General features: G+C 50.5%; 1 protein-coding gene across 1 annotated transcript in view; it reads left to right on the top strand.

The window, feature by feature from the left end:
• Positions 1–27,294, top strand: part of SLCO2A1 (solute carrier organic anion transporter family member 2A1) — an 84,865-nt gene that overhangs the window by 42,892 nt on the left and 14,679 nt on the right. The window contains exons 3-9 of the mRNA XM_065943213.1: positions 3,562–3,724; positions 19,298–19,525; positions 20,558–20,656; positions 22,485–22,621; positions 24,800–24,878; positions 25,383–25,547; positions 27,023–27,212. Coding sequence (XP_065799285.1) covers positions 3,562–3,724; positions 19,298–19,525; positions 20,558–20,656; positions 22,485–22,621; positions 24,800–24,878; positions 25,383–25,547; positions 27,023–27,212 — 1,061 coding nt within the window. The remainder of the gene's footprint in view (positions 1–3,561; positions 3,725–19,297; positions 19,526–20,557; positions 20,657–22,484; positions 22,622–24,799; positions 24,879–25,382; positions 25,548–27,022; positions 27,213–27,294) is intronic.

The raw sequence follows: 27,294 nt of genomic DNA on the forward strand, positions 1-27,294 counted from the left end.
ATCCCTATGGGCATAGTTTGAGGCAAATATAAGAAAGTTAATTCCCTGAACCTAACAATCCTGTGTGTGTGCTTTGTATGAAAATGTGCCTCTCTCTGTGTGTATGTCTGTTTCTACATGTGTCTGAGTCTGTGTGTGTGTCTGTGTGTATGACTGTGTGTGTCTGTGATCTGTGTGTACATTTGTGTACCTGTCTATGTGTATTTGTGTATCTGTGTGTGTCTGGATGTGTATCTGTGTGTGTTGAAGGGAAGTGAATGGGTGAATGTGTGGAGTAGGTAGGATAGGAACTCAGCCAAGGGGTCTTCAACAATCCCATTGATTCTTTTTTTTTTTTAATTTTTTGAAAAATTTATTATTTATTTATTTGGCTGCACCATATCTTAGTTGTTTCATGTGGAATCTTTGATCTTCATTGCAGCATGAGGGATCTTTAGTTGTGGCATGTGGAATCTAGTTCCCTGATCAAGGATCAAACCTGGGCCCCCTGCATTGGGAGTATATGGAGTCTTAGCCAGTGGACCACCAGGGAAGTCCCAATCCTATTGATTCTGACCCCAGCATTTAAAAACAGACTAGGAAAGTAGGGGTCTTACTGGGAGAGCAGAGAGCAGCCAAAGGGAGGGAGCTTCATGGTCAAGCTCGAGGCTCCCAGTTTTGGGGGCGGGCAGTAAGGAACTGGCCTGGCTTCTTGAACAGAACCAGGGCTGGGTGTATAGTCAGTGAAGATGAACCCTCTGGAGAGCCTGGGAGACACCTGAGGCAGAAGACGGTGCATCCCGAAGTCACACGGCTAGGAGGCCTTCAATGAGCCAGGCTTGAGCAGCTGGGGGAGAAGAGGGCCCTGGTGATCCTGCAAAGGAAGAAAAGACAGGATTTGGTAGCTGCTTAAGCACAGGATTGAAGGCTAAGTGAAGTGAAACTTGCTTAGTTGTGTCCGATTCTTTGCAACATCATGGACTACACTGTCCATGGACTTCTCCAGGCCAGAATACTGGAGGGGATAGCCTTTCCCTTCTCCAGGGGATCTTCCCAACCCAGGGATTGAACCCAGGTCTCCCACATTGCAGGCAGATTCTTTACCAGCTGAGCCACAAGGGGATTGAAGGCACCACAGACCAAAAGGCAGCTGCCTATCAGAAGCCTGAGGGGTGTGAGAAAGAACAGGCCTGGTGGAGGGGAAGCCGAACCCATCTGACCGCCTGGCGTGTGCAGCCAACTTCCAGAAGTGGGAGCCTTCACGCTGCAGGCCAGTCTCCAAGCCCCCGGGGCCAGCGGTGAGGGCAAGGGGAGACAGGGTTGGTCGGACCAGGCCGGCAGCAGGAGGAGGGGCTTGGCTGGCAGGGAAGATGTCAGCATCTGCCAGTGAAGCACCAGCTTCACCTACAATAGCCCTTAATGCCCACTGTGGTTTGCCCTGGGTCCCTTTGTTTTGAGACATTAATGGGCGGGGATGTGTTGCAAATGCTCTGAGGGGAAGTCCACGGAGCTGTTTGGGGCCAGGTCAGGGCTGAGGGGATGTGGCCTGGGCTGCAGAGCCCCTCTTCTCCTCAGCTAGAATAGCTGCTGCTGCTTCTTTTGTTTTTATATTAAGGAAAGTAATTTTTTTCAAAGGAGCTCCACTGCTGAAGGAAAGATTGGGAACCAAGGGCTTAAGCCAGTTGTAAGAGCCATAGGGGCCCAGTTTCCTCCACGAAGCCAGCCCAGTCTGCTCCCAGGGCTTGGGGCTGGGCGCCCCCCAGTCCTTCCTGAGCCTCCCTTTGGGACCCTCCCCCATTCTTCTCCAAAACCTTGCAAGTCAGCCTCAGTTAGCTTAGCTGATATGGTCTGACATTTACAATTACTTCCTGCAAAATGATAGGGAAACAAGAAGGGAATAAAATCTAAGAAGCTAATGAAGCTTTGTCTCCAGGCACTGGTTACAGAATGTCCTAGAACCACATCTGGCCAGGAACTGGTGCAACTTCTCAGCCAGGCTAGGCCTCCTCACCCACCTTCATATTCCCTTTCTCTTTCTGTCATAAACCATTCTTTTTCTTGGCCACACAGGAGGGGTCTCCTGGGTAATCCTTCCTCTTCTTGAAAAAGCCTACCATTTACTCCTTCCTTCATTCATTTATTCAACAAACATTTCATGAGCACCAGCTGTGTGTCAAACACCATTCTAGGTGCTGGGGAGACAGGAATGAACAGACAGAAAACAATCTCTGCTCACACAGCATTCTGATGCTAAGTATGACATTTACTCATAGAAATATGCTTCTAACCCCCCATGAGGGAATTAGAAGCACATACAGAACAAGGAAAGCCGTGGACTGGCTGAGCTCCCAAGACAAGAGCCGAGGTGTGGAGACTGAACCTGAGAGTTGAGAGATCAGGGAGGCAAGAAGGAACCAGCCAAGGAGACTGGGATGGAGCAGCCAGGGGCAGTAAACTAGGAGACGGTGGTGTCATGGAAACTCAGTGAAAGGAGGGTTTCAGGAAGAGAGCAATGGTCAACTGAATCAGAAGGTGCTGAGAGATCAAGTGAGAAGAGGATTAGCCAATGGGCTTGGCAATGAGGAGGTCATTGATGATCATGGAAAGAGCCACATACCAAGCCTCTGGTTCCTATTTCCTGAGACAAGGGCCCCTGCTTTAATAGCCGGAAGGAGACTGTGGCATGGACAGGGCGGGGGCTATGAGTGCTGACATCCAGGGCTCCTCTGGCTCAGGTGAACTTACTTTCTGGGGTAGATGACCATCTTGGAGTCAAGGTCAGAAGATCTGCCAGCCCCTCTTTTACCATTGAAGAAGAGCCTGCGCCCCAGCTGGAGCCTTTGATTCCCCTCTTTGGTGGGGCTCAGAGAGCATGCCTTCCAGGGAGCACCAGGAGCATGAGTTATTGGTGTTTCCAGTTGGGAAGGGACTCGGGGCACTTTAACCCTCATCCCTCATTCACAGAAGTGGAAACCAACCCAGGGAGGGCCACGGCTGATTAGAAGCAGAGCTTCTGGGGCAGAAACCCACTTCTGTAAGGGGCCATAGACCAGTGCAGTTAAGACAGGGCACTTTAAACTCAGGTCGTCCTGGTTTGAGCCACCTCCTGACCTCATGTACACAGCAAGTTACTTAATATACTGAGTCCCAATTGTGCCATCTGCAAAATGTCTTGCTGCATGCTGAAATGAGATAGTGCATGTTGCTTGGTGGTTATTCTGACTATGATATCAGAGTCCTTAGGGGCTTTAGTTAGAGAACATGCACTGTTTCTAGGAGCCAGCCAGAATAGGAGGCTTTCTTGAATTTGGCCCCCAAAAGTTTGGCCCTAAGATCGTTGAACTTCCCATGGTCTCTAGATACTTCCTTTGGTCTCCCCTAGAATGCTGAGGCTGGGAAGGGTTTCTGAAAACAGGGGAAAGCTGAAACTGCATGCTTGGCCCTCTGTAAGAATCACCAGGCAAGCTGTCTTGCCTGTCACACCAGGCAGCTTCTTGCCTCTCTTTTTTGGTGGTCAGATTCGCTATGGGTGGGTGAGGACATAGCCTCTGGTCTCACCTGGCTCCTCTGCTCTCTCTGCAGATCAGCAACGCCATCCTCATCATCTTCGTCAGCTACTTTGGCAGCCGGGTGCACCGTCCAAAGCTGATTGGCATTGGGGGCCTTCTGCTAGCTTTGGGGGCCTTTGTACTCACCCTCCCACACTTCCTTTCAGAGCCTTACCAATACACCAAGACCATCACGGGTAAGTGGCCTCCCATTACTGCTTCAAGGGAATGAGGGTACATAATTCTGTATGTTCTGACTGTCAGATACACTCTGGGGAGAAAAGCCAAGGAAACTTTCTGGTGGGATAGGACAGCAGAGCTCAGAGTGGTATCCATTGCCCAGAAGCGCCCCACCAACTTTGTAAGACACCCCATCAATCCTCCTGTGCTTTTGGTGCACATTTAAGAATTTTTTGCTACATTCCAGTCAGGAAACACTTCTACCATGTGTTTTTATAAGTTTCATATTTTCACATTTACATTTTGAGTTAGTTTTTTATAACGTTCTTTTTCTTCTTTTTGCATATGGATGTTAAATCCTTTAAGCATCGTTTGTCAAAAGGACTCTCTTTTCTCCATTAAATATTTTTTGCATCATTATAAAAAATCAGTTGGACATTTATTTTTTTTTAAATAAAATAAGAGACACATTTTTAATTTATTTTTCGCTATGCTGGGTCTTCCTTGTTGCATGGGCTTTCTCTAGTTGCAGTGAGCAGCGGGGGCTACTCTCTAGTTGTGGTCTGCAGGCTTCTCATTGCAGTAGCTTTTCTTGTTGCAGAGCACAGGCTCTAGGGTGTGCAAGCTTCAGGAGTTGTGGCATGGAGGCTCAGTAGTTGCGACTTCCAAGCTCCAGAGCACAGGCTTAATAGTTGTGGTGCATGGGCTTAGGTGTTCAATGGCCTGTGGGATCTTCCCCGACCAGGGTTCAGACTCTTGTCTCCTGCACTGGCAGGCAGATTCTTTACCACTGAGCCACCAGGGAAGCCCTCAATTGGACATATTTGTAAGGGTCTATTTCTAGACTTTGTCTTCTGTTCCATTAGTCTGTGTGTCTATTCCTTTGTCACTGTCACACTCTTGATTACTGTAGCTTTATAAAGAAGTTTGAAAATTGGGTAGTGTGATTCCTCCAACACTATTCTTCTTTTTCAAAATTGCTTCATCTATTCTTATTCATTTGTCATTCCATGTAAATTTTATAATCAGCTTGTCTATATGTTAAAAAAAATCCTTCTGGAAATTTGATTAGACTTGTATTAAATTCATAGGTCACTTTGGGGACGTTGACATTGAGTCTGCCAGTCTATGAACACAGTATGCATCACTCTTACCCTTACATTTTAACAATGAATTGTGATTTAGCAAACTCTGCAGCTGAGGAATGAGCTTTCCAGGTGGCTCAGTGGTAAAGAATCTGCCTGCCAATGCAGGAGACATGAGTTTGATCCCTGGGTCAAGAAGATCTTCTGGAGAAGGAAATGGCAACCCACTCCAGTATTCTTGCCTGGAAAATCCCATGGACAGAGGAACCTACCTGATAGGCTACAGTCCATGGGGTCACAAAGAGTCAGACATGACTTAGCAACTGAACAACAACAAAAACAGCTGATGAATATCTCTATTCTCCAACAGAACAAAATAAGGATCCTGTCAACCCACTCTAGTGTTCTTGCCTGGAGAATCCCAGGGACGGGATTCTGGTGGGCTGCTATCTATGGGGTCGCACAGAGTCGGACACGACTGAAGCGACTTAGCAGCAGCAATGTTTGGATGCCCACCATCCTCCGCCATCTTCCGTGTTATTATTGACTAATATTTTAGTTTTGCCTGTCTTTAACTTCCTCCCAGTGGTCATTATTACTATAGTTGTTATTTATAAATAATTCAGTACTTATTTCTATTTACCCACAAGGTTACTGGTTTCTTTGCTCATCATTGCTTCTTGCACTTCACTCACCCTTATTGATTTAACTTCAGTTTTCCTGAAGTACATTCTTTACTATAACTTTCAAATAGTTTTCCAAATTACCTGCCCTGTTTTCATGGTTTCTTGATAATCCCTTATGATTTCTATTTTCATTTTAGTTTCTTCAATTATTTTAAATGTATTTATTTTTATAGTCCCTTTCAGATTGTTTTATTAGCACAGATTTTGAGAATGCTAATCCTCCCACATTCTGTGTCTGCTTGTTCTTGTTCATGGTGGAGTGTTTCCTTTCTGTTATGTAATGTTTGACAGCAGGGTCCTTGATAGTGGGACTTCTTCCCCCTGTGGACATTTTATGTGGTCTAGATAGGAAATTGCCCTAAGAGTGGCTTTATATTTGCATTTACTTGGTATCCTGGGAATACCACTGCTTTGGAGCTAACTGTATGATAATGTACTGGCTTGGGATAAATTTGCACTTGTTTTAAGGGATGTGGTACATGGCAATGGTTTTGTGAGGAGTAGCCAGTGAGAGGCCCAATCCCTAAGTGCTCATTCTTGGTCCACTGTATGGAATTGAGGGTGTCTAAGGATAGATGGGCCACCGAGGGGTGCGCTGAAGGGATAACTGACTGCTGTTTGCTTAAATACTAGGCCTATTGTTAGTCATATGTGCAGATCGGGTCCAAGAGATGAATCACTCTTCATGCCAGGAGGGAATCCCTTGTAGATTGTGAGACTTACAGTGGGGAGGTAGACTGTGAGACCTAGCCTACAGCATAGGGAGTTAAGACTTTGAGACCTGCAGTGGGAAGGTAGGTTGTGAGACCTACAGTGGGGAGGTAGGTGGCTGGAGTGGAAAAAAATGTGAATCAGGAACAGCCATGTCTAATGATGAAATGTTAGTTGAGTTCTGGCCGTGGGACTCTTTTCCCCACATCCATGGTAGTCACCAGGGAACTAATTATTTCTTATACATTCATTGTGGCCTTGGATCTGTGGACTGTTTAAGCCTGAGTCTTGCTTCAAGTAGGCCCAAGAGGAAGACAGACCCAAGCCTAGGGGTCTAAGCTCTTTCCCCCTCCTTGATCTAGACAAAGGGTCTGAGGCCAGCTCTGAAGGAGAGTCAGGATTTGCTGGCTACTTCGGAAAGCTTTGTGCTATGCCTGTTCCAATGCAAGGTCCCAGCCCTTCCCCATCAGCATGAAGAGTGGGGTGATGAAATCAGCAGGGGAGCTCCAGGCGCTGGGGCCAGGCTGCGGGGAGGGCATCTGCCAGGAGCCACACGGTGGCCTGCCTAGCCTAGGGCGGGCTCCCCCAGCCTCCCCTGGCCTGTGCCGCATACCAAGGGCATTTGCTCCGCTCAGAGCAGCCACTCCAGAGGGTGGGTGGAGATGGGCGGGACTCTGAATGCAACCCGTCTGCCCATTGTTAGGGATGGTCAGGGGGCTTGGGCCCTTTCCACCACCATCCTCCCTACTCCTAGGCAAACGCTTCAACTTTTAGCCCACCTCCAGGGAGAGAGGAAAGAACAAGACTTGCCTCTCAGCCTGCAGGAAGGAACTGCTGGCCAAGAGAGTGAGGACCTTGTGTTTTTGTTTGTGTCAATTCTATTTGCAACAATAGGACACACTCCCCTCTTGCTGGCTGGGCTGAGCAGCAGCTGGAAGTGCTCAGGGCTGGGCTACCTTCAGGGCATCTTCGTGCTTCCAGGGGCTCCGGCTAAGGAGGACTTTGGCCCAGGAACCACAGTGTGGGACCTCGCTGAGGCTGTGAGTACCAGTGCAGTGAGGGCATGTACTACGTTAATATGTGCAAACAAAAATATTTATAAAGTTTCACTTCGTGGGAAAAGTTTCAAGTATGATTCTTCAAATGTATTCCTACGGGAACTTCAGTTTTGAACTATGCAAGTCATCAACAACAAATGAATCTCATTAAATGCACCACCCTGAGGGGTGACATGCATCTGGACAGTCCTACGTCCGAAGCTGGGCTTTGAGACCCCTTAACAACATGGCCTTGGGCCACTTCCTTCGCAGCTGAGTCTCAGTTCCTCCCTTATGAAATGGAGCCTCCCTCGCCCAGCTGCAAGGACTGAAGGATATGTACTCTAAGTTTAGCCCAGTGGCTGGCACGTGCAGCAACCATTCAGTGGTAGACTTTATAACCAGCGGTGGTGGGGACAAGTTATGCTGGGTAAACTAAGATTCCAAATGAGGAAGCGCCTGCTTCCTGTGGAGTGTCTGACAGCTCCCGGCCAATAGGCTGGGCATCCTTGGGGCATCTGGCTGCAGCTTCTCCCTGGTCCTCACCGTCCATCCGTCCTCTGCTCTAGCTGGAGCATGGCCCCTCCCTGGGCATAGTCCTTGCCACGCCTTCACATGTGAGGCCATAGGATTTCTCTTAACTGAAGCTTAGGCTGCTGTTCTGATCTGTTCCTAGACCCTTAAGTTGGAGGTACCTGGTAATGCGGAAAGAGAACAGAGACCTTCAAATCCCAGCTCAGCCATGTAGGTGCTAAGTCTCCTCAAGAAAGCTGCTGTTCACCTTTCTGAGCCTCAGTTTCTTAATCTGTAAAGTGGGAACAATAATTTCTCCACTTTTCAGCATGTTCTAAAGGCAAAAATTAAAATTAAATTGTGCAGAAAAAGTGCTTGGCCCACAGTAGCTGCTCAGCACATTTCTCTTTGCCTGCCCTTGATGTAGTATTTGAAATCTCTTACTCATCAGCAATGACCCCTGGACCTGTTATCATGTGTTGCCTGCTGATTCTTTCCCTTTGGGAGCAGAGCTGCTCCAGAAATGGACATGGGAAATGAAAAGTGTTTTAGGAAAAACAAATTAGAGATGGAGCCATTGTGGGAATCACAGAGACCTTTAACAACTAATTGCTAATTCTAAAAAGGCCATGCAGACGTTTTTGAATGTTTAGATTTTCTAAATGTCAGTGGGGTCCGGAAATATGCCTGGCGCCTTTAGAGAAAAGACTAGCCACCCAGCCAAAGCCTCTAAGACCACTTCTGGAATGCATGGAGAAGTTGGGATAGGTGGGAGACAGGCCAACAGGAGACCATTTCCCCCAGGAGACAGAAGAAGGGTCTTCGGAAACCAGTGTCTGGGAGGAGTAGGTGTAACCTGGGAGAGGTCCTGGGCCAAGGCCAGAGGGAAGTCAGCTCCTCGCAGACAATGGATGCACGCGGGAGGGGTTTCCTGTGGGAACAGTGGGGTTGGGGGAGTCGAGGGTATTTTTGGAGCGGTCTAGAAAAGAAAGGGAAGAGTCGCTTTCTAGTCCTCTATTTGTGAAGTTGCCAGCCCCTCACCCACGCTTGTTCATCAAAAGTGGCAGGAGGGTGGTGGGAAGGCCTGGGGACAGGAGCCTCAAGGCCCCTGAGTGACTGAGCCCCTTCTTCACTGGAGGACGCTCGGCCCCAGAGCAGAACCCATGGCACTGAACCCCAGAAGGCCCCAAGGGCCATGCGGGGTGCCTGCACTGAGGGAGCTGCTCAGGGACCCTGAGCTCAGGGCTGTTCAAAGGGCAGCATCTGGCCCTGGTGTGAGAGGGACACGGCGGGGAAGGAGTGTGTTTGGGGGGCCTATGGGAGTGTGTGTGAGGGAGGCCTTTCTCCATGGTGGTGAGGTGGCTGTAAGTGGAGGAGGTGGGTGCATGAGGGAAGAAGTGCATGTGTGTATGTGGGGGTTGGAGGTGGGTGTGTACCAGAGGTGTGGAGAGGGTGGGGGTCTTCTGGGTGTGGAGGTGCAGACAGGGATGGACGTGGGGAAGCCGCCTGGCAGGGGTTGGGGTCCTGCACTTACATAAATATCAGTGTGGTGTTTCGGGGGGTGAGTGGGTGTAAGGTCACTCACAGTCTGGCCAGTTGGATCTATTTAACCTGAAAAGGAAGAGAAAACAATGAGGGGGGAGGGGGGAAGTCACAAAACACATGAGTGTTATTAAGTCAACTGAGAGGAAAATATTCCCGAACAGATGAGCACAACTAAGCTAATGAGACTTGATGGGGAACACATTTTCAACACACACTATAGGAAGGAAGAGAAATGCCTGTGGAGAAATGACAGAAAATGCCAGGCTGCCGTGTTGCCTGTCAGGGGATGGCCGGGAAAGGAGCTGGGGCCGCAGAGAATGGGCCTCTCGGAGACACAGCCCCAGCAGCTGACCTGAGAGTGCTTGCCTCTGTCGTGTGGAAGAGTCACAACCCTCGTTGTTCTGGGTCTCCAGTGCAGGCCCCAGTAGAGACCTGAGAGTCACTCTGCCTCCTCTGGAGGCTTGTTCATCACTTCCCTTGCTCAGGAATGAGGCTGAGGGTATAGGCCTGCTCGGGTCTGGAGGGCATGGGGTGGGATGCCTATGAGCCAGAGCTGTACCCTGCATCCTCTGGGAAGAGGGCATCTCGGGGACCCACTGTGGACTGTGTGTCTTGGGCCCACCTGAGGCAGGGAGGTGGGTTCCCTGAGGAGAGTCCACATTCAGACTGGAAAGGAAGACTGGTTACTATTCCAGATGCTGTGGTCACCCCAGGAAAACTGTCAGGGGGATGACCCCACAGAAGCAGGGTGCCAGCCCCATTGATGGTTTGAAGAAACCATCAATGCCGCCTCTGAGGACTCCCCAGGGGACACACAGAAGAGCTCCCGCTCTTTCTCTAAAGGAACAAAAGGACTTTGCAGGATCCAGAGCTTGTATTGGCCTCTGTCAGGGGATGTAAGTAGGGCTCAGAGATCTAAAAGAGGAAGCAGCCAAGAGCAGTCAGGTGTTTGGAGGCAGGGAGCTCATGGAGGTGCAGCCTCCTGGTGGGGTCCATGCCTCTGTGGAAGAGGCTAAAGAGCTGGCTAGCTCTTTCAGCCCCGTGAGGATGCAATAGAAAGTCAGCAGTCCAGCTCCCACCAGAACCCCAGCGTGCTGGCACCCTGATTTTGGGCTTCCTGCCTCCAGAACTGTGAGAAACCATTCTGCTGTTTGTAAACTGCCCAGGCTATGACCCTTTGGACCCTTTGTGACCCATGGCAGCCCTCATGGACTCCCTTAGATTCAGTCCCTTTGGTTGGAGCCCCTCCTCATAACCTTGGGTCTTAATTTTGAATTTTCAACCCTTGGACTGTCTTATTAACCATTGATTCCAGCCTCAGGCCATTCACATCACTCACAAACCTGTCAGCTGTTCTCAGCCGTGTCCAGGGCTGACTTGCACGATGGACCCGAGAGCCACCGTCTTCCAGGTCACCCTGGCCCGTCCGTGCCTGTGCCGGGCACGCTTTGAGTTGTTCTCCCCAGAGGACGCTCAGCCACGCGTCTGCATCTGGTCTGGATATCAGTCAGGATATCATGACTGGCTTTGTCAAAAGGCTTCCTCCAGTCAAGTAACACCGTGTTACGGCTTCCTGCTGGTCTGGGAGCCCCATTAACAAAGGAAATGAGGTTGGTTTGGCATGACTGGCTCTTGATGAACTCATGTTGGCTCAGCTAATCCCATTTTTTCCCCTTCAAATTGCTCCTCATCAGCCTGTTAATAGATCTGTGAACAATAAATTCTGCTTCACTCCCAATTGGGAGCGTGCAAATTAAGCACGCATTCTCTTTGAATACTAAAATTAAACGGCTCTGAGCCTTCCTCCTGTTCATTCAGGTGTGTCTTCTTTCCTTCCTATCCACTAAGAAAGAGTTTTGATGACAAGATGAGCCAGGCAATTCCTCTTTCCTTGGTCTGATGGCAGTTCCTCAGGAGCAGGTGGGTGTGCAGGGGCGGGGGTGACAGGCTGGAGGCAAGACCCTTGTCAGCCGCCTCACACCATGCATAGTGGGCTTGCCCTCTCACACCGACCTCACTGGTCATATGGCCTTCTCAATACAAGCAGGCATTTCCCCATGGCCCCTTTAGTACTGGAAAGCTGGGTGGGAAAGGGTGTCCAGCCTCAGTCTCAGCCTTGGAAACTCGGTCTTGAGAACAGAGCAAAGGAACCCTCTTCTTCCACTCCCCTAAGCTCACTCTTTTCCTGCATGGATGTGAATCCTTGCAAGCAACCCACTTGCCCTCAGCTCCTTTATTATATCCATTCATTTCTAGTGACCAGCACTGATCTTACTTGTTTCTAGTTTCTGGACCCACTTCCCAAGTCTTAAAAAAAACCTGGGCAACAATGCCTGTCTCAAGAGTTCTGACATCTCTCTCATCTGTCTGAATTTCTCAAAGTTTCTGGCTTGAAACTTTGATGTTATTGTGTAATAATCATATCCCAGGTTTTGTTACTGTTATTAGTTTTAATCTGAATAAGACTATTACAAAGTCGATATTAGTATCTATATCTGTTTCAGAGATGAAGAGACTAAGGTTCTGAGAATTCCCATTTGAACCTGGTCTGTCTGGTTTCAAAATATGATTCCTTGCACTACTCAAGCATGTGACTGGCTGTCAACCCCAACTCTGTTCATTTCTGCTGGTGCAGAAGAATGTGTTCTCTAAGATTCCCAAAATGAAAGTCAGAAGGGACATGCCCATAGGAACTGTTGTCTAAGGGGAGGCTTAGTCTAGTTGGAAGAGAACACATGTCACAGGGGCATGATGGATTGACAAGGAACCCAACCAGTTCTGCTCTGCAAACAGGTCACTTTATTAATGACTTGGAGATCTCCATCATGAGTTCGGGACAGCCTGTTCCAGGCCTACTGATGGGTGTTGCCAGAATTTCGGGAAGAACTGTTGAGTAGCCGATTAGGAGGATGAGGAAACAGGTCCTTCAGAGTGGAACACTCTGAATGGGGTTCCAGGAGTTTGCTGATAGCCCAGCGAGGCTTGGCACATTGGGTGTGCTTCCAGGAAACTCTCCGGAAACACCACTGCCCATCCCTGCTGTACTCTTAGGGGCTGCTTCTGAGGTCTCGCTAACCTCCTCCTGTGGCCCTACTCACCCAGCTGCAGTGCCCCCTTCTGAGTGGGGAGGTAATGAGTAGCTCTCAAGGTGCTGCCCTCCGGTTTCCTGGCAGAATTCTCTCTTTCCTCTACCAGAATGACAAGAAAGATTAGTCAAAGGAAAGCCCGCTCCTGCCACGGCCTTCCTGTGTTTGCTCAACACTTCTAGCATCCTCTCACAGCCCCAGTGCTGGATTTTTGTGCAGAGACCCTTATTTAGATCCTTGATAGCCTACTACCTCAGCCTGGCCACACCTCGACTGTGTGTCCTTGAACAGTGAAGAGGCCAGACCTTGCTCTGCCCAGATCCGCCCATCTCTGTGGGGCCTGATCCAAGAAGGTAGCCCTTCCTGCTACCACATCCCCTCTTTCCAAACTGGAGGAGGCATTCAGAAATTAGAGCTGAAATTCTATGTATGTAAATTGTGGGATGAGTCAAAGGGTTGACTGGCATGCAGCTAGGCTGGTACGGGGGTAGCTGAAGAAGGGGAGAGGTCCTGGCCTGTTTCTAGTTATCATCTCGCAGCCCTGTGATAACTGGCACGGCTAGATCTCTGGTGTCTTGTGGGAAGAAGAATGTGCTCTGATAAGCTTGAGCCTTCCAGAAGTGGGCCTCAGGGAAGATGGGAAGCAGACTGACAATCAGGTAATGAATACACCTCCCTCCTTCCCTTTCCCAGGCCCCTCAAGGTGGAGGCAGGCAGCCCCTGAGACTGTGACTGGAATTGGCGGGCTTTTCTCTGACCTTATCACAGGATCTGACGGTGGGCAGGTCGGAGGAGAAGGAGGGCAGTGAGGTTCTATAAGTCAGTGGAGAGGACTGGGTGCCCGGCCTTTGCTGGAATGCCTGAGAAATGGAGAGAGGCTGCTCTTTCTTCTTCACATGGGCTGAGCTCCTGAATTCATTCCAGGGAGGAGGAGGGGATGGGCTGCAGAAAGTTGAGCCCCCCAGTTCTGCCAAAGGGTCCTAATACAAGGTCTTTTCACTCCATCACTGTCTTCCTTTTAAGAGAAGAGCCTAAGGTTCTAACTTCTAGAAGACTGTCCTAACCAGAGTGAGCTGGCCATGGCTGCCCACTGCAGGGAGGCCCAGGCATGGGTTCTTGGAAGGCCCACATTCTGTCTCTGATGCAAACACCTTCTCCACAATAAGCCAGGAAGCAGTGGTCTCACCCACCACCACACCCTGCTCTACCTGGGTCCAGGGCACCCTGCCCCTGGGACAGACAGCTGCCACTTCCCTTCCTGAGGGTGGTACTCCCAGGCAGAGGAACTTCTCGTTCCCTTTCACCTGTGTCAGAGCCTGGTCAGGGTGGGGTGGCCCCATTTAGGGCTGGAATAAGGAAAAGAAAGTTTGTTGGGAGGCCTTGAATCAATTTGGAGTGCAGAAGAGTCCAAGAGGAACTCAGTAGACTTGGATTTAACTGGGGTCAGTTGATTATTTTTGAAAATGTGCATGTTTAATAAAGGCAGTTTCTGACAGGTAATCTAACATTCTAAAAGTTAATGTAAAGCAGTTAAAAGATCCCCAGAGAATTTTGCCTACTGGACACTTCATTAGGTGGAATTTCATGAGGAATTTTGTGGCCTTGGTGCACCATGCAACATGCCATGTAAAGGCTTAATAAGCCAGTCAACATTTTTGTGAGCTTTGATCACTGTTTAATGGCTCACAGAAAAATAATTTTGCCAGCAACAATGTTCTAATAAATATGACTTTAGTCAAATAGTAAGAATCAGCAAAATTAAGAACAAGAACTCTTAAAAGAAGCACTTATTCTCTGGCCCTTCTCAGGCTCTGCTCCCATACAACCAGCCTGGCCTTGTGTATCTGCTGCACACCCACCCTGGGCTGAGCAGTCCTGTGCTCACAGCCGTGGATTGGACCAGCAACCCCTGCCTGCCTCTCATGTAGCACGCAGCCTCACCTGTTTTGCCATCCAAGTAGCTCTTGGCTGGGTCGATTCCGCTATTTACACATAGGTCTTGAACACAGGTTAATCTCACGTTCATGATCATGACCCTCTGGGTTCTCATTAGGATGTAATCCAGGCCCCTTCATGGGACACAGCAGCCCTCCAGGGCTGGCCAGGCCTCACCGTAGTGGTGTCTGCACACTGACCCACTAAACCTCTGCGCGCTTCCCTTCTGTCTCTTCCTATTGAGTCTTCTCAGTGCAGAGCCATGTCCTCCAGGAATCCCTCCCAAACCCTCTCCCCAGCAAGACTGGATGGCATGCTCTCTGGTACACTTTCCTTCCCAACTCAGTGATGTGTGTGTGCATGCTAGTTGCCTCAGTCATGCCCAACTCTTTGTGACCCCATGGACTGTAGCCCGCCAGGCTCCTCTGTCCCTGGGATTCTTCAGGCAAGAATACTGGAGTGGGTTGCTGTGCCCTCCTCCAGGGAATATTCCCGACCCAGGGATCAAACCCACATCTCTTACGTCTCTTGCATTGCCATGTGGGTTCTTTGCCGCTAGTGCTACCTGGGAGCCCAGCTCAGTGGATACCAGGCTGTATTTCTTCATTGTGGTAAACTATACATAACATAAAATTTGCCATTTTAATGTGTCCAGTTCAGGGCATTAAACGCTTTCGTGCTATTGTACAATCATTCTTACCATCCATCTCCAGAACGTTTGCATCTTTGGAAACTCTACTCCTTAAGCACTAACTCCCTCTTTCTTCCTCCTCCTCTCAGCCCCTGCCTGGCAACCACCATTCTGCTTTCTGTCTCTATGAATTTATCTATTCTAGGGTCCTCATGTAAATGGAATCATGCAATATTTGTACTTTCGTGTCAGGCTTATTTCAGTGAGTTCCTGGGCTAGTCTCGGTCACCCCAGCAGAGGGCCTGCCCCCAATCACTCTTGACCAAGTAATTGAACAACCAAGAGTGAGGCAGGCATCGTTCACTGAAGTTGACAGGCCTGGGTGTGGTCCTTCGGTGGCTGCACTGGGAGCAGGGGGGCAATGCTTTGCACCTCTTTCCCAGTGTGGTCATTTGTCACCCAGCACAGAAGGGAGGCCTGGTCCTGCCACCCCATAGCCAATAAGACAACATTGAGAGGGAGCTTTTGTCACACCTAGGCAGGGACAGGCAGCTTAGGCAAGCACATTTGCAAGTGACAACAGCCCATGGGTTTAGGGAAGTCCAAACTTTGCCCATTTCCTTGTACAAAATCTACTTGAAATTCATTTGAATCTTCTGAGAACAAATGCCCATTTGAGAACTTGGCGGGAGCTTTTTTATTTATCAGTCCTTTAGACATGCGTCAGCTCAAAATTGGCAGAGAGAGGTGAGCAGGGTGTGTGTACTGATTGACTGACCACACAGCTGCACCTGGCCAGTTGGGTTAGAAGGTGGCCCAGGTCAGGCAGCCTGCTCTGGCCTCATTTCTGAACCTGTCCAAATGGTCTTGAGAAGGGTAGTGGGGTCTTTTTCTAAAGACTAGCACAGCCCACCGTGTGTAAATGCTCATCAGCTGGGGTGTCTCGGTGGCTGCCACATTGAGGGCCCAGAGAGAGCAGTGAGGTCACCAGCAGCCACTCACCCTCTGCGGCGCATGGCCCCTTCCCTGGAATCCTCTGAGGTCTTTCAAAGTCAAGGTCACAGATGTAGGGAGTCAGACTCAGCTGACTAGGACCCAGCTCCCAGGCCCCCAATCCAGCCATTCCAACATCTATGGGTCTTGCCTGTCCACGGCCAGCTGGGCCTCCTCCTGGGGGTGGGCATGAGTCTGCCAGCACTGCACCTCTGGTTCTGAGTGCTGGACATGGGGCAGTGTTGGTGACAGGGTTCCTGAGCGCAGTGAAGGGTTTTCCTCCTCAGCAGGAACATTTCACAGTTTGTGCTTCCAGACTAAATTGAGAGTCAGGCCTTGCAGCACTGCTGGGTCACACCAGCCTTCCTACAAGGAGGTCAGCACAGCCGTCAGCCACGCTGACCAGCGGGTCTGACTTTTCATGCCTGCTCCCTTCTGAAACTATTGCCTTCTAGCACTTTAGTGACCCACAGGATCTCTCCCTATCTAGCCACATTATGGTCTCTGCCTAAAGGGAAATTGAAGCTCAGAAAGGGTCAGAAACTTGCTTAAGATCACACAGCTACCTAAGGGCTAAAACCAATTTTTCTTTCTTTAAAAAATGCCTTTATTGAGATGTGATTGACATGTAAAATGCTGAACATATTAATATATAAAACTTAATGAGTTTAAGTATACACCCATGAAATTGTCACCATCGTCAAAGCATATCCATCATGTCCCAAGTTTCCTTTAATAATAATTATTATTATTGTGTGTGTGTGTGTGTTAAGAACACTTAAGATCTACCCTGTAAGTAAATGTTGGGTCTCCAGTGTGGTATTATTATCTACAGGCACTGTGCCATCTAGCAGATCTCTAGAACTTCTGTGACAGAACTGAAACTTCATACTCTTCACCATCACCTCCCCATTTCCCCTTCCCCTGGTCCGTGGCAACCACCCTTCTGCTCTCTGCTTCTATGTATTTGACTAGTTTAGATTCCATGTATAGGAGTGATCATACAGTATCTGTCTTTCTGTGTTTGGCTAATTTCACCAAAACCAATTTCTTCACTCTTTATACTCTGCTTGTTTTGTCTCTTTGTCTCTGATTTCAGCAGAACTCCCAGCAGCCAGCCCTTCCCAGGATACCTCTATCTGGGAGGAGGTTCCCAGCCACCTACAGAGATCAGAGGGCTCATGTGCTTGAATGTAACTAGGGAGGAGCAGAGGAATCACCCCAGACCTGCCCTCCCCCATCCCTGCAAAACCTGTGTTGGATCTTTTCAGAGCTGCCATTTCAGACTTGATTTCATTAAGGACTTTGAATCAGGCACACATGGGTTCAAATGCCAGCTCTGCCCCAAAGCAGCCACTTTGATGGGCCAGTAACCTCTAAGCAGGACACAAAGTACGTCACAGCCTTGGCAGTGACTGCTTGTGCAGTAAATGAAAGTTTAAAAGTTCTGGCGCTGGAATTTGGGTCTCTACAGTAGAGCATGTAAGTCAGAGAAAAGCCCAGCACTCCACCAAGGATAGGCACCGGGGAAGATGGGTGTCAGAGAAACTTGGCCCTCGTGTGATGCATACCTCTGCAGGCCCAGGGCAACAGTTCTGGAACCAAGAAATAAGAAGTGGGAATGATTGTTAAATTTTGGCTATATATTTTTATGAAAAATATTTTTAATTTAAAAGTTTTTACTGTTGCCTTATTTCAAAAGCATCATGTGTTCCTTATGGAAAAATTAGAAAGTACACCGAGGCAAACACACACACATGCAAAGATGCCACAATCCCATCACCCTGGGACAGCCATGGTCTTCCAGTTTTTCTCTGGGTATTCAATCAGATCACATAAGTTTTGTAAACTAGGGATCATATTCTTCTCCAAACTACTAGGTATTTTTTGAATCTACAAGATGTTATAGCTTCCTTCCCATGTCAGCAAAGCTACATCCCCACTCTAAGAGTCTGTCTCCCACTTACCCTTGTGGTTGGACCGCTCTATCCGAACCCCATACCCTGTGCTGAAAGGCGGGATAATGGGTGGGCTGGAGGAACACTAACCAAAGTCTGGTGCTGGGCGCTGGCCTGGGTGCACGAACTTCCTTGCACGCAGCTACTGTCAGGTCTGGACGACCTTGACCAGATGACATCTTGGCCCCCTTTGCTTTTACTGAGACAGGCCTCCCTGACTGATGAGGAAACCCCCAGGCCAGCAGTTTTCACACGTGTTCAACACAAACACCAGTGAAGAGGAAGGGAGATGGGGAGGCCTGGTTGGATGAAGCATGGGTGTCTGGTGAAGAGGAGGGGATGATGAGATGAGGAGGGCAGACCCCTCCCCAGCCCCGCCACCCAGAGCAGCCAGAGTTGAGGATGATGGACAGATCTTGTCCATAGCCCTCATGTTTCCTCTCCACGGGACTCTGAGGTCCACCCAGCTCAGAGCTCTGTCCTCTCTGCAAGGACCACAAATGAGAGTGAAACTGAACCCCACCCACGGAGCAGGATCAGGGATGTTAGTGGTTTCCACTGGCCTCTTCAAGGCTGGGAAAGAAGGCATCTCATGGAAAGGAGCCCTCAAGGCCTTGGAGAGCTGGCAGTGCTGTCTGTTTAGCGTGGGCCAAATTGGAAACAGCGGCATGGGAACGGCAGGCCAGCCTGGCCAGGTCCCCAAAGCCACGGGCACTGGTGCCCACAGGCCACACTGGGACTTCTGGGGCCCTCACAGTAGGTGCAGCCTGGCTCCTCTTGTGGGTGCAGCCTCACCCCTTACCTGTAACAGGAGGTTTGAACCAGAGGGTGTCACAGTCCCTTTAGCATCCCAAATTCTTGATCCTTGGCCAGACTGGGTAGCATGTTCAAGGCCTTTGGCAGTAGGGCTCCCTAGTGGGACCCAATGTGTGGCTTATCCAAGAGGGAGAATTCTGGGAGTCATGACCCCCGGGAGCCTTCCAGGCTGGAGGTGACACTGTCTTTTGTGGGACAGAATGACTTCTGTCCTGCTAAAGAGAAAACACACCTTGGGGGCCTGAAGCCTGAGGCTGCCCACAGGGTCGCTGAAGGCCCACAAGCCTGGATGTTGATTTTGGCTCACCATTTCTCCACTGGGTGGCCTTGCCTCCAGGGCAAAAGCTTTGTGTTACTAACCCCACTCCCCTGCCAGTACCCAGAGAGGAGAAAGAATGGTCCCCCAGAAGAGGAAGATGCCTCTCCCGCCCGATGAGGGAGGGCTAAGTCCCCTTAGAGCAGGGAGCCCGCCTCTCCCCTCCTCTCACCTTTGTTTCTAGAGCCATTCCAAGAAGGCCTGGGAGAAAGGTCGGGTTTAGAGGCTGCAGCAGGATACCAGGATGGGGGTGATGGGTGTGTGCTCTCTCGTTGCAGGGAACAGCAGCCACCCCCAGACCGAGCTCTGTCAGAAACCCTCGCAGGGCCTGACCCCCAGCAAGTGCCACGGCAGCCCCCAGGACTCTCGGAAGGAGACCAGTAGCATGTGGGGCCTGATGGTGATGGCCCAGCTACTGGCAGGCATCGGCACGGTGCCCATCCAGCCATTTGGGATCTCCTACGTGGACGACTTCTCGGAGCCCAACAACTCGCCCCTGTACATCTGTGAGTCGGGCTTGAAGGGGGCTTGGGGTGGGGGCGGGTCCTCACGTGGCACAGCCTGGGCGTACAGAGGTTTGGGGACCTGATGTACCTTGTTTGAGTCCCAGCCAAGGCCCCAGCTTCTCCCCAGTTGGGACGGGGCCCACAGTCTCTGTGTGCTGGGGCCGTGGGAGTCCCCGAGGGGATCTGCTTGACCCCTTGGTCCCAGGCCAGGAACAGGGCAGCAACTTGACCAGCAGTACGTGGTCAAGTATCTGGTCAAGGTACTGGTCAAGAGCAGTACCACTGCTTTCTAGATCAGGCACCGGCCAGCACACGTGTCTTCTGAGCCATCCGTAGGCCAAGTTGGCCTCATAGAAAAACATGCAAAATAGATAAAGTGAAAGGGACATTGCTCAGTCGAGTCCTACTCTTTGCGACCCCATGGACTGTAGCCTACCAGCCTCCTCCATCCATGGGATTTTCCAAGCAAGAGTACTGAAGTGGGCTGCCATTTCCTTCTCCAGGGGATCTTCCCAACCCAGGGATTAAACCCAGGTTTCCTGCATTGCAGACAGACACTTTACTGTCTGAGCCACCAGGGAAGCCCAAGTAGATAGCAAAATAGATAACAGATGACCAAATTCTTCCCTTAGAACAAGCCGCACTGAGCATCCTCAGGGCCCAGACCAGACAGGCCACATCCAGAGGCCTGTGGCCCACAAGCTCCCACCAACGCTGTCACATCAAACCTGCAAGGAGCCTTGCCCCCAGCCCACGCTTACACCTTCATCTGTAAATGCCCAGGAGGCCACTTCTCTCCCAGCAAGCAGATTGCTCTGGCACCTAGTCAGAGGAGAAGCAGCTTGGGTTCCGCACATTCCAGGGTCTTGGGTGGCTCTGGCCTTGTCTGTGGGAAATGCCACAGGTGTGGACTTGTCAGGGCCAGGGGACAGACTGGGGAATGTCTCGGGAGCCCCTGGGTGAGGGAAAGAGCCTGGGTGCTGCCCTCAGTCCGCTTACCCCCCCAGCATCCTTTCTGTCTCCCCTCTCCAGCCATCCTATTTGCCATCGCTGTGTTTGGACCAGCTTTCGGGTACCTGCTGGGCTCGGTCATGCTGCGGATCTTTGTAGACTACGGCAGGGTGGACACAGGTGAGTATGTGCCAGGACCGCAGCCCCCAGCCAGTCAGGGCAAGGATGAAGCTGAACTTTAAATGCTTATGGCTCCCTCGCCCCCCATTCCCTCCCTCCCACCTGCAGTCGTCAGCCGGCCTCAGATGGTGGAGAGCAGACAGCATGTGCCTCCTCTCTCCAGGGCCAGGCTGAATGATGGAGCGGGGCTTGCCGCTGAAGAAAACACACTTTCTTCCCTAAGAAAACACACTTTCTGCAGTGGGAACCCTTGAGACCTGGGCAGGGCTTCAGGTGTTGCCATCACAGCTGCCTTTTGAGGTTGTGGTGTTAAAAATAACTCTATAATTCTTTGATTCTAAGATGGTTTTGATTGTTTAAAAATTTTTGAGAAGACTTCTTTAAGGGAAAGGAAGAAGCAGTATGTGAAATATACAGATGGATTATGACTCCCACGCAGAAGAGTGCAACAGAGTTTAACCTTGTAGACACAGATAGCAGGGAACCTGTGTCTAATCCTGGTTCCACCTCTACTGGCTGAATTCTACCACCTCTTCTGATCTTGGGCACAAACCTTCATCTTCCTATGCCTCAGTTCCTCATCTGTAAAATGGGGCTAATGATAGTGAAATAAAGTTGCTGTGATGTTTAAAAATGGATGATACATACTGAGGTTGACAGAAGTGAGCTATTAACAAAATGATATGGATTAAGCCTCTCTGTATCTCAGCATGAGAAAATACAATCCACAGACAAGAGCACATGTACTGAGTTAACCATTCAGGGAGCCGACCCCAGGATGGATCCTACAAGGGCATGTGGCTGTTGTAAGGCTGCCCGACACCCCCCAGCCTCCCGCAAGGCAGAGAGGGCCAGCGCAGTAACAGAGGGACAGGCAAAGTGCTTTGGCACTTCCAAGGCCAGAAAAGCGCTTTTGTGTGAGGTGATGAGGGAGGGCCTCCCAGGGAGATGATGCGTGTCTGCATCCCATGTGGGTGGAAATTCCGCAGCTGGTGGTGGCAGAGGCCATCCCAGGTGGAGGGAACCATCTGGACAAAGTCAAGACGGGCAATGCATGGGGAGTGTGTGGGTGGTATGTAAATTCCCGCGGGCCTGATGTGGCTGGAAGGCAGGTCTGCCAGACCCTCAGAAATAACATCCCCAGCCCAGTGCCCGGCACTCAGATCAGAGCCTGCCTGCCTCACAAAGAATGTGGGCAATCACGCTGCCAGACACCACAGACTCCTGACCTTGGGACTGTCAGACCACAAGGTCACCTGCTCAGTGTCATCCACCTGTACGTCAAATCAAAGGGCAAAGCTGGCACTTCCTGAGCTGGGTCCTAGCTCTTCATTACCTGAAGAGACTAGCACCTGAGCTCCCAGTCCACCAGGGACAGTTTCCGGGACAGTGTTCTCCCCCTTCTCCCTCCCTGCATGCCCATGTAGTTTCTTTACTTACAAAGAGAAACAACAGCAGACCCTTGGGCGTGGATGGGAGACTGCACAGGAGAAAGCATCTCCTTACCCAAGAGCCTACTCTATTCATGGTGGGTTTGTGAGTTTCTAAGGATTGTGAGGCCTCTTTTTTTAGGGGTTAACAAAAGTGGGAGGCAGAGCATTCCATTATTAAGAGTGCGGGTTTGGAAACCACAAATACATGGGTTTGAAACTGGCCGATGAAATGGTGCCTGCGGGGCACACTTAACCTCGCTGGTCCTCCCACAGGCCTCTGTTCTCTGGGAAGAGAGGGAGGATGCTGTCGTGACCAAGGAGCTAGTTCCCTTGATGAGTAAAGCGAGATCATGCATTCATCCAACAAATACCTGTGTCCTGTGCTTTCTCTTCAGCTTCTGTTAACTTGAGCCCTGGAGACCCCCGATGGATAGGAGCCTGGTGGCTGGGCCTGCTCATTTCCTCAGCCTGCTTGGTTGTCACCTCTTGCCCCTTCTTTTTCTTTCCTCGAGCGATTCCCACAGGAATAGAGGTGAGCGTCTGAGAACCCATAATTCTACCTATTATAAGAGTTTCCTAAAAGGAGGTATTGTGTTAGTCATTTAGTCATGTCCGACTCTTTGTGACCCCATGGACTACAGCCTGCCAGGCTCCTCTGTCCATGGAATTTTCCAGGCAAGAATACTGGAGTGGTTTGCCATTTCCTTCTCCAGGGGCTCTTCCTGACTCAGGGATCGAACCTGGGTCTCCCACATTGCAGGCAGATTCTTTACCATCTGAGCCACCAGGAGGTATGGAGGGGTAGCTAATAAAGCTGAGAAGTTTCAGTAAGTTAATTCTGGGTGAAATCTAATCAAGTTTCATGATGTAGGACTTCTCAGAGGCTTTGAAAGGTGAGGGTGCTTGTGAATTTCCCAAAGATGGGATTTCATCAGTGTTCCCTCACCCTGGTAGCATCTCAGGGATTAGGAGGGCTCCAGGGAATATAGTCTGGGGAAGCTCTGAGTTATTTAAAGTGAAATAAAGAATTAAGAGTCAATAAAAACTGAATATGTGACCTGGAGCAGTTGACTTTGCATGTAATAGGGCTGGTCATGTCTAATCCTAAAGGACTGAGTAAAAGAGAAATTCCTAGTACTGAAGAGTGTGACATTGGGCAGAGAGTGGAGCATACTTTGAGCAGACTGACCTGCATGCATCTTCCAGTCATATCTGTTGGGGAAAGAAATCAGGGAAGGATGAGATTGGAAAACAGTGGGGAGAAGTCTGAGTGGGGGCCTTGACATTAGGCTGAAGGATCTGAAACTTGTTCTGATCTCATGAAGTTCTAAGTGACTGGCGCCCACTTGGGTGACAACTACGTGAGGTTGTGGATGGGGAGTCGGGAAGGAATGAAGGCTGGAGATGTGATGAGGCCAGTGCAGAGATGATACAGCTGAGGACCAGGGCCGTGGCTGCCAGGCAACTGAGACAGGGCAGTATAGATGTCCGTGGAGGGGTTGCTCAGAAGGACTTAACCGTGAGCGGCTAAAGTTTGTGCCAAGACTTAGAGCCAGAGGCTGAGTTGGATATTCTGCAAAAAGGTGTGTGAGACTGGGTGAAATCTAGGCCCGGCCAATGGGGAGGGGCAGGGATAGAAGGGCCTCAACTTGTCTTGAAGAAGAATTTCAAAGCCAGGCAGCACATCATCGTGATGCTGGAGTCGGACAAACCTGAGTCTGAATCTAGCTCTGCTACTTCTAAACTAGCTGAGAGATCCTAGGCAAGTTTTCTTGCTCCTAAGTTTCCTCTACTTTAAAATACTAGAGATGGAAACTTCCCTGGTGGTCCCATGACTAAGAATCTGTGCTCTCAATGATTCCTAGTCTAGGGACTAAGATTCGACATGCCTCAACTAAGACCTGGCACAGCCAAATAAGTAAATAAAAATAAATATTAAAGTACTGGAGATAAGAGTACCTATCTCAGGAGGAGGTTGCGAGGAATGGGACAATGTATGCAGAACGCTGGGCACGGGGCCCACCATGGAGAAAGCATGGGGTCTGCTTTTAAATGGAAGCGCCTGCACCTGGTGAGGAGTCTGCTGGGGGATCCTAACAGTGTCTTAGCTCGGGTCCTTGCATCTGTTTAGTGGTTCAGAGCTGGACCTTGGGCTGCAGCTGACAAGTTCAGAAGTGGAAGGTGGGTTCACTGAGGGGGTTTGCACAGAAGGTGCAGGCTAAGAGCCAGGTCAGAGCCTTGCACAGGCTCCAACTTTGGGCCCAAAAGAAAGAAGGGACTCCACAGAGGAGACTGAAAGAGAGAGCTGGGAACAGAGGTCATTGTAGAGCAGAGTGTCCCCGAGGTCCGTAGCCCCTGGAACCTGAGGGCAAGGAAGTGTAGCCATGACAGACAGACAAAGGCTGACATTCACTCAGATGCCTTTTGGCATCAGCCAACAGTTAGACATGAAATAATATGCACAGATATGAAATCATACCTGGGAGGCCCTAGCGTGGATGCATTCTGGCCAGTGGCCAAAGCACCGGGCTCATTGACATGCATGTGGTGACTGCTTTGGACACCCTTCCACACACTTCCAGGGTGGCTGAGCACCGCCCTTCCACGAGCCACTAAGACCAGAAGGATCAAGGGCCTGGGAAAGATGGCTGTAAGGAACCTGTTAACACTCAAGGAAGCCGTTAACACTCACCCCCTTTGCTGCCTTCAGAGGACTCATCCCGTGACGGATGAAGCAAGGAAGATGGAAGAGGCCAAGTCAAGAAGCTCCCTGGTGGATTTCATTAAAAGTAACTGAGGGACTCGGAAGCCCTGGGTGGGCTGGCTTGGGGTGGGGGTGGTCGAGGGTCACCTGGCCCATGTGGGATTGGGTGTGGTGAGGGGCAGTAAGAGCAACACTGGCCCATCCCTTCACGAGAGGTTCTGCCAGGAGCCCTGCTGACTGCTGCTTTGCAGAGAGCAGGAGACCCAAAATCAGGCAGAGGCAGCCCTGCCCTCATGGTCTGGCCCACGTTCTCCTCTCTCTTCCCTTCACATGGATGTGGCCATCCTGTGTAATCACCTGCCACCTGATTTCTTCCAGGCCTGTCCTCATTTTATTTAGTCCATTGAGCATGTTGAGTGGCTCCTGAGTGGCTGTGTGCCCCCAGCTGGCCACTGAGCAGCTTGGGGCCTGGGTTTCTGTCTGGAGGAAGAGAGGGGAGCTGCCTGGGGGCAGGATGGGCAGCGGTCAGGCTCGTGGACCCCGCTGACCACTGCCTGGAGGCGCAGCCCTGACAGCAGTCTGTCCACAGGGTTCCCCCGCATCTTCCTGAAGCTCCTGATGAACCCACTCTTCATGCTGGTGGTCCTGGCCCAGTGTACCTTCTCCTCCGTCATCGCCGGCCTCTCCACCTTCCTCAACAAGTTCCTGGAGAAACAGTACGGCGCCTCCGCGGCCTATGCCAACTTCCTCATCGGTGAGTCCCCAGGGCTTCCGCAGCCGGGCCTTCCCCCTGTTCCTCCAGGGAGGGGCGCCGCCAGACCTGACAAGGGCAGGAGACAGAGGGTTCTTGCCCAGGAGAAAGGCTTTTAAGGACATTTTTCCTGGTTGGCAATCCAGAATGTTCTTGGCAGATTTCTTGGGCCCCTATCATTCTGGGCAGGAGTGGGTGGAGGTTGGGGGCTGCTTCCTCCGTGTCAGAGGGGCTGAAAGCCTGACCGTCTCCCAAAGGCCCTGACATCATCAGGGACAAGAGACGAAAGAGCGCGGATTGAACTGGGGGCTAGGCAAGATGCCGCTGGATGTTTTTCTTCTCCAAGGGCTTGAAGACATTCACCTGGATAAGGACTGTGGGGCCCAGTGATTCTCAAGCCCCTACACTTTAGACTTTCCAGGAGAGCTTTAAGAAATACAGACACCCAGGCCCCACCGTCGAGCAGTGAAAGCAGACTCTCTGGCAGGGCGGGCCAGCATCCAGCACCTGTGTTTTTTGGCAACTGAGGTTGCAAAATACTGATGTGGTCCCATCAAGTACTCAAGGGAATGATGGGTGCCAATTCACTTGTGAACTTGACCATGTGGATGTGGCAGGGTGGTCAGGGCATGACCCCTGACCTCCTGTGTGGCTCTTGGCTGTGACTTCACCCTTCTAGCCTTTGGCCTCTGACTAGCACATCAAACAGGAAGCACCATAGGTGCCTTGCTAACCCCATGTAGTTACAGTGCAATAAAGGGCCAGATAATGAAAGCCTTAATAAGGGCTTCCCAGGTGGCTCAGTGGGTAAAGAATCTGCCTGCAATGCAAGAGGTGCAGGAGACTTGGGTTCAATTCCTGGGTCCAGAAGACCCCCCTGGAGGGGGGCATGGCAACCCACTCCAGTGTTACTGCCTGGAGAATATTATGGACAGAGAAGCCTGCCTACAGTCCACAGGATCACAAAGAATTGGATGCAACTATGCACGCACAGAGTTATTTAGGCTTCCCTGGTGATTCAGACTATAAAGAATATGCCTGCAATGCAGGAGGTACGGCTTCTATCCCTGGGTAAGGAAGATCCACTGGAGAAAGGAATGGCTACCCACTCCAGTGTTTTTGCCTGGAGAATCCCATGGACAGAGGAGCCTGGTGGGCTATAGGCCATGGGGTCACAAAGAGTTGGACATGACTGAGGAATTAACACTTTCACTGTCTAATAAATGCATATTCAACCCACATCTCTCTGGTTGTAAGGGTCCCACTTCTTTCTTTATTCTTTGCACAGGCAGGGCAATCCTCCATGTCAAGAAAACTCTGTCAGTATGCCTGGCAAACAGTAAATGCTCAGTTAATGTCATCTATTACTGTTGCAATTAAACATATCGAATGTCCCTTCAGAAGCCATGCCCCCTTCTCGGTGGTCCACATAGCACTCCAAGGCCTATGCGCCCAGACCAGTTTCTCTCTGTCTGTAGGCGCTGTGAACCTCCCTGCTGCGGCTTTGGGGATGCTGCTTGGAGGGATCCTCATGAAGCGCTGTGTTTTCTCTCTGCAAACCATTCCCCGTGTGGCTGCCACCATCATCATCATCTCCATGATCCTCTGTGCCCCTCTGTTCTTCATGGGCTGCTCCACCCCGCTCGTGGCAGAGGTCTACCCCCCCAGGTAAGGGGGTGAGGGTGAGGGTGAGGAAATACTCTTTGCTGAGGCCAGAACATGGAGGTGGCTGCCACATCTTCCTTTCTGC

This window comes from Muntiacus reevesi, chromosome 8, assembly GCF_963930625.1.
Source record: "Muntiacus reevesi chromosome 8, mMunRee1.1, whole genome shotgun sequence".
NCBI classification, from domain to species: domain Eukaryota; kingdom Metazoa; phylum Chordata; class Mammalia; order Artiodactyla; family Cervidae; genus Muntiacus; species Muntiacus reevesi.